The sequence below is a fragment of the Sylvia atricapilla genome, chromosome 15 (assembly GCF_009819655.1).
Source record: "Sylvia atricapilla isolate bSylAtr1 chromosome 15, bSylAtr1.pri, whole genome shotgun sequence".
Classification (NCBI taxonomy): Eukaryota; Metazoa; Chordata; class Aves; order Passeriformes; family Sylviidae; genus Sylvia; species Sylvia atricapilla.
The window spans coordinates 5,002,169-5,015,977 of record NC_089154.1 but is presented as its reverse complement, the minus strand read 5'-3'; the positions used below and the strand labels follow the sequence as shown (position 1 = coordinate 5,015,977).

The following is a 13,809-nucleotide window of genomic DNA, read 5'->3' as shown; positions in this document are numbered from 1 at the left end:
AAAGTGTTTATCTGACTGCTTTGCTGTTAAAACAGCTCTAGTTTCCTGTCCTTGACTGTATTGCAGAAAAGCTGATGGGCATGTTAGAGCCTGCTTATAGGTAGCCTTATTCTTCGCCTAAAAATAGGCACTGAAATCACTGAGGTAGTGTGGAAGAGCTGCTTTCCATCTGTCTTCCTTGCTTTTTTATTATTGTTTATGTAGGGCAAGACCCCAGGGTGGCTTTGATCTTGTTACTTGGTGGCCTGATGCTATAAACATGAATAAACTTCTTATTCATGCCACTAGATGGAACTGGCCCATGCTTATGGATATTTGTTTAAACTTCAGCTCTGTATTGAGTATTGACAAAATGAATTGCTAGCTCTTGGTGAAAGCTTGGCTTTTACCCTCAAAGCAGGGCTTTATTAAGCTGCTTGGGTTTTTTTTTCAGTCTGTTTTGAAGTAGGAAGAATTGCCAGTTCTTTCCAGCCTTGGCTTTTTTGTTGTTGCCTTGACTGTGTATTACAGTTAATGCTATTTATTATATTCCTGCTTTTACACCACTGAGTCTTTTAGTGATGTGTATACACTTTCTTATATGGAAGTGCAGTTAGTTTTTTATCCCAAATTTAATTTCAGATTATTCCCTATAGCTCTTTCTCACTGCTGAAGGATGAAGTGTGCAAGTTTGCCTCTACCAGAACCAGAGTGGCCTGTAGAAAATATGACCTTAGTCTTGTGGCTTATCCATCATTCTTGGATCTAAACAGCTGGGGCTTAGCCAGCATTGGACAAAGCACCATTTGAGCTATGTGGGAGAAGATTTTTTTTTTTTTAATATATATATATATATATTTTTTTTTTTTTTTTTTTTTTTTTAGCTGTGCTGAGCATTTGCAGTGTCACCCCACCATGAAGTAGCCAGCCCTGCTAACACACCACGAGTCCCTGGAGGGGAGAAATATCCAACCACTCAGCTTTGCTTGGAGCAGATCTGAGCAGACACCTGTCCAGCCCCTGTCTGCACCACTTTATAATGCAAGGGCTGATTTGTGGCTCTCACAAATGTCCTTGTTCCTCCCCAGCCAGTCTCAGAGTGATCCTTTGCTGTGTTTGCTTGGTGACCTTGGCCATGCTGGGCCTATCCCTGCTTGTGTTCCCCCACCTTTTAAATGGCAAGAAGTGAATTGATTTTGTTTGCTAAAGGAGTCAGACAGCTAAGAATGGAAAAGTGCTATGCAGGGCTAGGTGATTGCTACTCACAAGTACCAGGGAAAATACAACTGTAATATTGTGGATGTGACCTTTTTGGAAAGGCCAGAGTTTGCACAACAAGTTTGCACTTACAGTGACCCAGCTCCTGAGATGCAGCTCCAGCACCTGCCTCTGATGGTGGAACAGCACTTTCATGCCATTCTGCCAAATAAAGATTTATTTCTCCTTATAAGGCAGAAGATGAAGAATCTAGAGGAAACACCACCAGAATCTTTTCAGGTGTTTTCAAAGCACCAGTACATCCATAATAATCTCAGAGCTGCTTACTGGAATTAGGATGTGCTACTGTGGTATCAGGGCTCAGATACAGGGGTAGTTGCATGTTTGTGGTAATGCTGTTTACAAGAGGCTTTTTGCTGTTCCCTCACCCAATTTCCTACTCAAAATTGGACTATCACTGGATCAGGTGAATGTGGTTGTTTGTAGGCAAGCCTTGAAATCTTTATGCTGGAGGTTCTCTCTGAAAAAGGTTCCCTCAGGCTCTAAGCCCCTGCTGCTGGGCTTTTATAAGTGCTGAATTATACATTTTAATTTTTATTATTGTATGTTGTGCATCTGAATTCATTTCTTCATTTTACTGTCCTCGCTGCAAATCTTATTCCCTGCAGAGGAAGTTAAGTAGAATTACTGAGGGAGAATTTATATTGCTCTTGTGTACTAGCAAATAGGATTTTATAGCAGACCCACCATTTTCTTCCAGCTTATGCATCAGTAAATATTTAATAGTACAGATTTCTCTGTGCTTCAATAAGGAGATGAATACTTTCCAATAATAAAAACCCTCTTTCCTCCTTCCAGCGATCAAATTGTGCTTGGAGTTCCTGTATGTGTTCAGCCTGTCTGTGAGAGTGGAAATGGAGAGCTATAAGCTGACAGAGCATAAAATGGAAACCTCCTGTTTGCAGTGATTCCTCTGGCCCCCTAATCCTGTTTGGGAGCCTCTGGTTCATTCACTGTGACTCTTTGAGAACAGGTGGGGGTAGCAAAGTTTAGTTCCAAAAAGCCCAGTCCCTGTGAAGGAACCTGATTCCTGTCATGCTCTCCTTTTGGTGTGAGAACAGATGGTGTTTCCTGGAATTTGTACCAAACCCTCGCTGTAAATCAAGGAAATCTCTTCTTTAAAATAGCAGATGGTGGTAAGGAAGTGTTCTCTGGAATGTTCCTGTGCTGGTTCCCAGGGCAGGCACAAACCACACACTGACACTGCTCTGCCCAGGGTGCAGCTTCCTTCTGACATGCCAATAACGTGGGGGTTGTGGAAGTGAGCTTGGAGCATCTCTGGGGGCTCTGAAGTTGTGCCTCAGCTTGGCAGCACTCAGGGAATTCAGGCTGGGAGGGTGGTATCCCTGCTGGCTGTTCCCCTCAGGGCTGTGTGTGACTTCCATGGCATTAAGTGTGACAGGGATGGTTGTAATGACATCATTGGGGGGTGAGATGCAGGTGGATGTGGGGATGCCCTGGAACAGCTCAGGCAAGGGATGTTTTGCCCCCCTCACAATTGATGGTGGCAGAAACACCACTGTATGAGTTGGTGGGCTTGATTTTGGTTGGAAACGAGAAAATCCACATAAATGTGAGGGTTTGAGTCCTGCTTGGATAGAACTGCATCTCTCCTTTTCTGTGATTGCATAGCTCCTCCAGAGAGACTTCTCAGGCCTAATTGCACTCTTCAGTCAACTGTTTTAACTCTTGGAACACAAGATAACAAATATATCTCCTTTCAGGTCCTTTTCAGAGGGGGGTACATAAAACTACTCGTGGAGAGACTGCTGAGAACCTGGGAGAACCCATAGCAGCCAAATTTTGGAAAATCCCCCTTAGGGTGAATCTGAGTTGACCTGACTCCCTCTTGGGTTTATTTTATTTTCCAGTTCCTCATGTGAGCCTGACTGCCATGCTGGGGCATTGACACTCTGGGGTGCAGCTGTTTAAAATGGCAGAGAGAGGTGGGAATGAAGAAGTGATTAACTTGAACAGCTTCAGCAATCACAGAGGGAAAGGTGAGTACTGATTTGTGCCTGTTTCCAAAACACTCTTGTGAAACTCCTCCTGAGCAGCAGGATTCACAGACACTGAACTTTCAGGGAGCTGCTGGAGGTCTGTTCTGTCATATCACACACTGCTCTGTTACACTGACATAGCCACCTACAGAAACTCTTTCATGTTATGCAGGCATGCAAAATATTTGGCTCGTATCTTTCTCATGTTGTACTGCCTCGAGGGAGATTGCTGACTTCTTGGGAACACTGTCTAGAGGTGTTTCAGCAGATCCAAGGAGGATCCATCTTTCTGAGAGCCCCATCGGAGAGAGGCTGACCCTAAATTTGTGCCCTCATTGGCCTGTGTGCATTGGCACCCATTCCCTCAAGAGTGGAATTCAAAATGAGGCTTTCTCTGTATGCCTGAAAGGTGATAAATGAACACTCGTGCTAAAAAATAAGCCCAAACATGTCAGATTTTAGGGAAAGCGTAGTTGTATGTTCTCTGTGCAGTACAGAAACCCTCTATTTCTGCTGGAGTATCTTTCCTGTGTTCCAGCAGCTCTGTTGAGTAGCATCTATACTACATTCTTGACAAACCTTGAGGCACAAGGTTGTCATCTAATAACAGGCTATCTTCTGCACCCACAGCCACAGGCCTTATCTCAGCCCTGCATAAAGTATTTCTGCAAAGTCTCAGTCTTTCAGAAGAGGCTGAACTGCACTAGGACCCTTCTCTCTTTGCTAGAATGCACTGCACTTCAACAAAAAACCTGCAATGTCCCTGAGATATTGAAAATTCAGGATTTCTCTGCAAAAGTATTCCCTACATGCCTGATTTGTAATAACTTTGGCAGCAGCTTGACTTTTGCTGGAGTTTGGAGTAGAAGGTTCTTTGTGAGTGTCAGTGGCTGTCCCTGCAGTGCTGTTGTGATGAGCTGAAGCTGTGCAGGTGTTTTGCTGGAGGCTGAGGGATGCAGGAGTGGCTGTAACAATGCCTTGTAGAGGAATTGGTGACCTCTGAATGCTTCTTCCTGCAGTGCAAATGGGAAAATTGCTTTCTCAGATGTTTCAGTGCTATGTGTGCCCTGTAATTCCAGTTATTTACCTCGAGCCAACAGCTAACTTTAACTTTACTTACTGTTCTGCAGACTGGATAAACCACAGAGATGAAAGTCTTATCACGATATCGGATTCCTCAGATGAAGATTTGCCTTTGTTGCTGGAAATGCCAGAAAAGAAGCAGGCTGAGGAAGATGATGATGATGATATAGTCATCTTAACAGAGGTAATTTTTCATTGTTGTAGCTGCTGTGCTGTATTCATGGCTTGTACAGCTAGGTTTTGTGCAAATACCTGATGCATTCCTATGAGTCCTGTGGCAATCTACTTAGGATGTCTGAAATAACAATGAAATGGTATTTTGCTGGCTTAATTTAGTCATATTTTGGGCACACAAGAGGAGAACCAGACTGTGGAACTGCATTGTGTAGTTTTAAGTTCTACCTGATGAAGGTTTTAGCTCTCATAAAGTTGTCTATCTGAATCCAGCAAGGTGGAGTGCTTTTCAAGGGGACTTGATCTTCCATTGAAGGTGTTTTCAAACCATGCCTTGTTTGATTTACCTGTGTATTTTGTTTGCTTTACATTCCTCTATGCTATTTGCATTCATGTTGGGCTGTTGCAGGCACTGATATTTTTTCAGCATTTCATATCTATCTTATATTAAGAATATATTCCACTTTCCTGTTAAATTAACTAGAAGCACTGACAAAATGGGTTGTAAAGCTGACCTTTCTGCATCTTAGTTGAAAACAGCAGCAGAGAACACTCAGGCTCTGTTGGTATACAGCAGTCTGTCTGCCAGAGGCAAGAACAAGGCCAGAGATTAATGTTTGGAGCTTCAGATCCTGCCTGTTTAAATAAGTTGGTGAGAACACAAATATATCATCAGTTAATTCTTCCTTCCCAGACTATTTTACTGGAAGGGAAGTGGACACTGAGGTGAGCTTAGGAAATTATTCCATTTTGAAAGTCCCCAGTTCTGCCAAAGGTTCTTGTAGCACCTGGGGACAGGCTGATGACACAGATATGTGGGTTACAATTCTGTGCTTTATTAAGCATCTTGCTGAACAGACTGTTCATCACTTTCCCATCAGAAGTTTCCTTAGATGCAGAAGTATCTGGAGCAAAGATTCTTACACGTAGATGACAATTCTTACTTTCTCTTGTTGATGTCCTTTCCAGACCCCAAAGCACCAGCAGCCTCTGCGTCCCAATGTCATCAGACCTGCTGCTCCATGGCAGGGTGCAGACACTGTGGGAGAAGGAGGATCTAAAAGTGCTGTGGAGCCTTTGAGAAGTGACCTGCAGGGTGAGCAGGATTCTGCTCTGCCCAGTGAGGGAGATAGGAATAACCTCATGGTGGAGAGCAATGCTGGACCAAGCAGGGATGAGAGTGTGGCCATTGCCCTGCAGCAGCCGGGACCTTCTGAGCTGAATGAACATACGGGTAACCAGGAGCCTGGCCCAAGTTTGCTGCCACCGATCAAGAGGAGTCCACAGCCTGCTGATAACATAGAAACCACTGTCCTGGAGAATGCAGACCTTCCACCTCAACAGGAGGAAAGGATGGAAGCTCGGGAGTGGCAAGGAGAGAACTTGGAGCCAGAGCAGAAACTGGAAGGAATAGCTGCTAAAACTACCACAGAGCAGGAGGGGATCCGGGAGAACCGCCAGCTGGAGCCCCGGCACTTCCCACCGCCGGAAGATGAGCCACGGACTGCAGCGAATGGCTGTGCTCGGCAGCAAGGGCAGCCAGGGGCAGACCCGGGAGCTTTGAGGGCGTATGGAGAGAAGGCTCCCGGGCCAGCCTTCCCCCGGCCGGAGCCGCAGCAGGACGGGATTCCCGGCCCCGCCTCCCCGCAGCCGGCGCAGCCCCCCGAGGACTCGGGTCAGCAGGGGCGGAGGGACAACGAGCGGCCCGGGCCCGCCTTCCCCGCGCACGGCTCGCACCAGCTGGGCTCGGGGGATGTGCCGGAGCAGGGAGCTGCTGGGCAGGAGCAGGACCTCACTGCGCTGCTCATCAGAGAGACAGTAAGTATTCCCGGGGCTCCTCTGCATCCTGTGTGCGGGATGTTTTCAGACAGGTTTTTCCAAGGTGTGTGGGGTCTCACTTGCTCAGAACACACAGCTGTAAATCCTATTTGCTTTGACTGAGACTCAGCCATGCACCAGGTGAGGAGCGTGTGATGAACTGTCTTAAAAAACTTTCATGTAACATGAAATAATCTTTCTCTGTTCCCTGAAAGGCCACCTTGGATTTCCTGGTCTTGTTTTGTCTGCTTTATTCCTAACCCAACACTGCAGAGCTGGTTTAGGGTTGGATATAAAGCTAAATGAGCAAACCTGGGACACTGAACAGTGGCAGAGGGAAACAGGGTGCAGTAGAGAACACATGGCTGAGAGGCAGGACTGCTTTCAGCTGCCTCTCCTACAGCAGTTTGGTCCATGCCCTTATTAATGCCACCATGGTGGCCAGGGGTCAGGCTTGCCCTTGCAGTGTGGATTTCCAAGCAGCAGCACCAAGTAATAACTGGATAAACTCCATGAGGACTTGTGTATGTAAACTCCACATGCTCCATGTGTGAAGCATGAGGGACACTGGCTATGACAACAGCCACCAAGAAGGACACTCCTTATCCTTTGGTATATTCAGCAGCTTGAGCAGCATGGTGTGTGAATATGATAAACAAAGCTAAATAAAAATGTGGTGGTTCATGTGTTTAATGTTTGCACACCCCTCCCCTTGACTGCTAGGGAGGTAGGCTCTCTTAATGGCTCATTGAATATTTTTTCTTGCAAACAGGCATATTCTTATGTGTCTGTATCTTCCACCACCACCCCATCCTCTCCAAGTCTTCTGCATCCCATATCTAATTCTACTTGGGAAAACTGGAGTTGAGGAAAATATTTCTTTAAGTAGCAGTGCAATAAAATTCAGTTCTTTCCAAGTAAGACCTTGTTACTCAGTGCCCTTGAGATGGGTAAGAGGCTGTTCTTGCATTGTCAGGGTTGCTTGACAACCCTGACCAGTCCAGTCTTGCACAGCAGAATACCACATGGTTGCAATCCCTGTACAGAAACCCCAGAGAGAGCAGCAAACACTGGGAGAGCCTTCACAGAAATGCCACTAAAGGTTTTTTGTGTGTTCTGGTCTCGTTACTGGTGTGTCTGGGTTCATTGGGTGGATGTACACGTTGTTGGTTTATTTCTTTTTGCTTTGGAATGCTGTATTTCAGCACATAATCTGGAACTCCTTCATGGTCATGCTGAAGGTAAATATTCCCTTTTCTTGTGTTATAGTTCATTCCTAGGGAGCCTGAATCTCTGGTTAGGCCCCATTCTCTTGGCATTTCACAGCCCTACCCTCACTCTTCCTTTGAGAGAGAGCTGTTAGCAGTCATCCTGTGGAGCAAGGCTGGATGGCTGTAAATGATCTCTTGATCATTTTGCCCTGAGTCTCAGGGTTGTGTTGGTTAATTACATTAAATCTCTGTCCTGGGTGCTGCATTTGTTACACAGCTTCTCTAATACCTGCTTAACCTTTGGCATTTCCTACTGTAGGAAGCAAGATTCCCAGATGTGAAGAAGGAATATATTGAAGAATTAATCATCATCAAGAACTGCTATGACTTAAATGTGTAAGTATGGAGCCAAGAGCCACAGTGTGTCATACAACTGCAGCACTCTCCCATGTCCCCACCTGCCAGGGATGCTGCCTTACAGCACATCCAGGCTGGGGCTTCAGCACTGCCTTGAGAGAATCTATGCTCTTTGGCACTTTTTTTGTACTTCTAATAGACGTGTTTTTAAGCCCTTTCTAGTTCTGTTGTGCTGTAGCTTCTCTGCTTTCAAGATAATTTACTTATTTAAAAATACTGCATATAATTCTGTCTTACCTATTACTAGGACTCTTAAAAAGAGGCAATGTCAGGTTTAAGATGTTAAGATGACTGCTATAAAACATTGTATGGAGATGGGTTGGTGAGGTTTGAGTTGGAGGAAATCATTCCCTCCTTTATTTCACTGGTTTTTGGACTCTTCCAGGTAAAGCTGACCCTGGCTTGGAGTCCATTATTTAGTGTCATGATGTTGGCTTTTATCCTGTTTACCTGCTCAAGTAGTAGTGGTGCTGTTTGAATTCTCTCACATCACTTTTTGGGGGTAGAATAGGGCAAATACATTAAAGAGCTGGTAGGATTGGTTCTAGGGATCTGATGAAGGACTGATTTTGGTCAAACTGAGCAGAAACATGAGCAGGAAAATGAAATAAAAGGAAAGGAAAATGAATGTGAGGACTTACTTTCTAATTTGTGTTAACAGCTCAGGAATACCTTAATGTTCATCATGCTGGAGATTTCTGGGAGTCATGTTAGAGTCAAAAGTTTTTTTAAAAGGGGTTTACTGCTGAGTTGCATCATCTCCCTGCCCTTCTGGGTAGAGCTGGGGAGTGAAGGATTGCGTGTGCTGGCACCAAACCATCTCCCCTCGGTGCTGCTGAAGTAAATCACTTGTGATTGGTGTCTGATGCTTGGTGGCCTCTCTTTTCTCTCTCTGCAACTGTCTCTGTTATCTCCAGCATGTCCAAACTGGTTACTGTGTGATCCGAGAATGGGGAATAGATGTTGGTTGCCAGAGTATTCATTTGTGTAAATCCAAGGCCCTTTCCAGCTAACTAGGGCACTAATCAAGCAGCATTAAAGTGCGTGAGGCTTAGAATTAGTCATTGGGCCATAAATAAGTTAACTGATTGAGGAACTAAGGATGATCCCATCCATTGGGCATAGATTTGCTATTCTGCTGATTTGCTTGTGCTGTGAAGTTGTGCCTCCCAAGTAGGGCTTCTTGGCTAGAAAGTCAATGGACTAGAACTTCTTTCTGGTCTTTCAAAAGTGCTTTCCTTGTAGTGGTGAACCAGCTTTGGGGTGTCCACACCGTGGACTGGGTGCACCCTCAGGGTGGATGGTTGTGGTGGGAATGTAGAAGACAAGCAGAGCCATTCCTTGGGGGCACTTGAAGTTGTGCATCTGGCTGCAGGACCCTTCCAGACTGTGTGAAAAAAACCCCTCGGGTTTGTGTCCTGGGGGGGATTTAGCAAAGCCTGATGGAATTAAATCCCACTATTGGCTTCTGTCGGTCTTAATATGTTCCTTCCCTTTTTGCTCCCGAAATCTCTTCTCTCCCATTGTGTGCCACAGACCCAGTGAGATGAAAAGGTGCTTCCAGGCTTCCCTGTAGGCCAGCTACAGTGTGTGCTCAGCGGTGCGTTACCCACTTACTGGATGATAAAGATTTCTTCTCCATATTTTTTTCCTTTAACCAAACCATCTTTTGAGTTGTCACTGCAGCTTTTGTGTGAGAAGAAATGGGTCAAAGCACTGGTCAGCCTCGCTGGCAGGGTCTTTTTGATCTCCATGGTGTGTCAAGCTGAATCAGGCTTGAAATATAATAACTAAGGATGAATGGTTTTGGGCAGGGGTGAGGCTTTTAACCAGCTCTGTGTCCTGTGGTGCAGATATTAATGAACAGTGCCGTGAGTGTGGGTGTGCTGTGTGCCGGGACCCACTTAACTAATTGTCACACGCTGAAGGTCAACATCCCCCAAAGTCCTCAGCGCTGAAATGGCAACATGCAGGAGAGTTCAAATGTAGCGTGGCCGTGCCCCAGCTGAAGCCCTTTCGTTAGAGCCACGATCTGAGCTCCCTAAAGTTTCTGTTTTGTTGGATTAAAACAGTTATCTTTTACCAAAGGGATGGCAGGAGGTGGGAGCTGGAAGCTATTAAATGCTCAATGCCAAGATATTTGTTGGTTTTCCCGAAATGATCTTCTTAAAACTTTCAACTGATGTGAAAGATAAGATGTGGGAGCCCTCTTAGCAGGGTATCACCTATTCAGCTTTTGTGTGTAGGAGCATTCACATTCAGTCAAAAGCTTCTGGCTCAATATGTCAATACCTGATTAAACAAAAAGAAATGCCCTGCTTTGAATGTGAAAGCAGAGCTAAAGTAATAGTGCCTTGATAGTGGGTTAATGCTTCAACCCAGTTCAGATTTCTTAATTAGGGCCTGATTTCTGACATCAGGAATGTAAATTAGCTGCAATTATGTCTTTGCTGCAGCCTAGCACCTTCTCATTTCAGTAGTTTTACCAACGTTAGTTGCTTGTCCTGGCTCTTTTCAGAAGGATCTTAATCTGCAGCTGGGGAAACTGAGGAACAGCTTGTGTTACTTGCCCCAGCCAGCACATCTGCTTGGTGAGGGTTAAGAAAAAGCTTTGGGAGCCTGATTCAGGCTGCCCTTTCAGAAGGGTTTCTGGAGTGTTCGTGGCTCTCCACCAATGGGACATTTGAAAACCCCTTGCTGAGTCTTTTCTAAGCTAAAATACTCAGTTAAGCTACACTTACCTGACAGTTATAACCGTGGTAGGATCTCAGATATGCTGCATTTACGGGCTATTAGGCAAATTTTCAGCAATTTTAGTGGTTATTTTCTAAGTGCTGTTCTCACCAGACCAGTTTTTAGTGGAATTTGTGTAATGCTGGTTACCAATTCCTTACAATGAAACCTGTATTTAGAGTTTGTATTCCATGGAAACCTGAATTCAGAGTTTGTATTCCATGGAGACACACATCTTAAAACATGATTTTGTCTCTGCTTTAATCATGGAATCACAGAATAGTTTGGGTTGGTAAGGCCATTAAAGATCACCTAGGGACACCTTGCACTAAACCAGGTGGCTCTGGCTGCTTCATTGTGAAGGTAGACTGAGAATGGAGGCTTTGATTCAAGTTTGAATCTGTAACAGTTTGTTGAGGAAGACATGACCCTTTCATGGGTTTTGTAGGAGGTTTTGTGCTGGTTTTTTCTGTAGATGATTAGTAGCTCATCCATACAAGCTTCGTGTATGTACACTTAACTGTTGAAAGACAAACCTATTTGCTTTTCCTATTTGCTTTTCCTTCTGCAGCCGCACAGCTGATTATTTTTCACCTAAGTCTCAGTCATTTGCTTGCAGCTTGTTCTAGTCCAGAGCCACCCTAGGTCCTTACAGGGCAGGCTTTGACTGTGACCTCGTAAATTTTACAATACTAAAAATTGGACCAATGAGAAATGAACCTGAGCTTCCCAACCCTGAAGTAACTATATTTATCTTTTCAGACTTTGTAACTTTCTTCTGGAAAATCCAGATTATCCAAAGAAGGAAGGCAGAGTGGTTTTAAACCCCAGCAGCAGCCTGCTTGCCAGCCAAGATGAGACAAAGGCAAGTGAGAGTATCCACATCTCCTGCTGCCTCTGGGCAGTCTGTTCAGCTGAGTGGACCTTGGGATGTCTGCTTTGATTAGTGTGTGTTTGCAGAGTGCTTGACTGAGCCTGCCTTTCACAGGAGGCCTCTGGGTATGTGTGAGGCGGTGTTAAATAGCAATAATTAGTTGCTTGCAAGATGACTTCCAAGCCTTTTCTGTTTAGCTGTGTTAGAGCTGCACAGTGTCTGCTCCTTTGCCTCCAGCGAGCCCCCCTTCCCTGCCTGCCTATCACTGCCCCATCTCAAGTGTTCATTTTGATAACTCAGACAAGAATTCCACAATCATTCTGTCACATGAAGTAGCCTTGGCCCTCGGGTCTTTCTTGAGGCCTGTAGGCATTGCCTTGCAGCCTCCTAACTGCAAATCTCCCTACAGATGCTTGATTTTATTTGTGTTTTAAAAACATCCATTTAACAAAAAATTCTCTCTGAGCTGCTTTGAGGATATTGAAATAGCTCTTTGTTGCCTGAGAGAGATGTTGAATGCCTCTTTCTACTCTTGGAGGAAGCATCTCTCTACCTTGAGCTAATAAGGTTGTTCACTCTTCATAGTAACTGAAATATTTCTTCTCCTTGCTGTCTCAGGCAGCTGCACACCATGGTTTTAAGCTACATTTTATTTTGTGCAGGTCACTTGCAGAGGTGCCTGGGCCAGTAGGCTTTGCACCCACACTGTACTGAGTGCTCAGACTTGGGTGCCATACACCTGAATTTTGGCTGGTCTTGCAGAATGTCCTGATCACTGAGAGAGCCATTTGTGGCATTCCTGTGTGTATTTATAACAGCCTTTTAATCATCTTCATTTTCTCCTTAGGTGCCTAAAGTGGACTACTTTGACTTTTCCAAACTTGCCCCCCTTGACCAGCGGTGCTTTATTCAGGCTGCTGATCTCCTCATGGCAGACTTCAAAATGCTGAGCAGCCAGGACATCAAGTGGGCACTGCACGAGCTCAAGGGACACTATGCAATCACACGAAAGGTGCTCCAGTTCAAGTCTGGTTTCTTTCCTGGGCTTGTCTCCCATGTCTGCAGAGAACACTGTGATGGCTTTGGCCTTACTGTACCATCTGCTGCTGTGTGGTTATGGGTTTTATAATAATCTTCCTTTCCTTTTAAGAAGTTTTAATCCATTTAGTAGAGATTTTCAAAATTTATTGGCCAGACAGAACGCTGCAGGAAGTTTTTACTTTCCCTAATAAGAGAGCTGGGGAAACACGAGCTGGCTCATGGTGGGTGATGCATTAAACTGGAAAGTGCTCCTGTATGTCGCCACTGAAGTGCAGTATAATTGCCAATAAAACCCTGACATTTAGTTAAATCTTAAAGCATTTAACCATTGCTGCTGGTTAACTGACTGCATGGAATTAAGAAGCAGCCTGAGTATCGCCGTCCTGTTTTGTCTTATTATGACTTGTGGCATGAGTCCTGTGTTCCTTATAGAAGAGTTTCACTGTCATGGAGATGCAAAGACACTTGTTTGAAGTATCAGCAAATTCGTTGTCACTGTGGGTTCAAGTCTTTGACTTAGATCTGCTCCTCTGATATGCCCTTGCTTGAGCTTCTTTCTCTACTGTTCCAGGACTTAACTGAAACAAAACTTCTTGTGTGTTCACATGACTGAGCCCTGAATATTTGAACCTCACCTTTTTAAACAAAATGCCAAACCCAGCACAAAAAACACCAAACCAGCTCTGATTATTACAGCTGGTGCCCACTTTGACTTCAACAGCTGAGCTGTTGGGAAGTATCATTCACCTGCTTTGTTTTTATGGAATAATTACATTGAATACCTAAGGCAACAAGGTGAGCAGAGGAAGGATGTGTTTTTGCCTCTCTTTGGAGTGTTTGGCTTTCCAGTTTTTTATCAGTCCTATGACCATTCTTGTACTGTGCTTCAGCTTGAATTAAGGGCTCCTGCTTTCTTCCAGGCACAGGATTTAAGCCTGTATGTTGTTTTCTAGGCCTTTTCAGATGCTATCAAAAAATGGCAGGAGCTGTCTCCCGAAACCAGCGGGAAACGAAAAAGGAGGAAAGAAATGAATCAATATTCATATATAGACTTCAAATTTGAGCAAGGTAAATGCCAAGCTGTGTGTATTGTGCTCTCTGCATCGTTAGTGTGAGCAGAACTGGCATGCAGCAGAAAGCAAATCTTAAAAGGGGGATATGGTCCCAAAAGAGCTGAGTTTCTGTCACTGGTATCTGTTTT

The 13,809-nt window shown here is 44.7% G+C and overlaps 1 protein-coding gene across 1 annotated transcript in view; it reads left to right on the top strand.

The window, feature by feature from the left end:
• The window catches only part of RNF216 (ring finger protein 216), a 76,544-nt gene that overhangs the window by 11,538 nt on the left and 51,197 nt on the right, over window positions 1-13,809 (top strand). Inside the window, exons 3-9 of the mRNA XM_066329792.1 lie at window positions 3,129-3,257; window positions 4,388-4,524; window positions 5,484-6,332; window positions 7,863-7,939; window positions 11,456-11,558; window positions 12,415-12,579; window positions 13,562-13,676. Coding sequence (XP_066185889.1) covers window positions 3,191-3,257; window positions 4,388-4,524; window positions 5,484-6,332; window positions 7,863-7,939; window positions 11,456-11,558; window positions 12,415-12,579; window positions 13,562-13,676 — 1,513 coding nt within the window. The 5' untranslated portion in view covers window positions 3,129-3,190. The remainder of the gene's footprint in view (window positions 1-3,128; window positions 3,258-4,387; window positions 4,525-5,483; window positions 6,333-7,862; window positions 7,940-11,455; window positions 11,559-12,414; window positions 12,580-13,561; window positions 13,677-13,809) is intronic.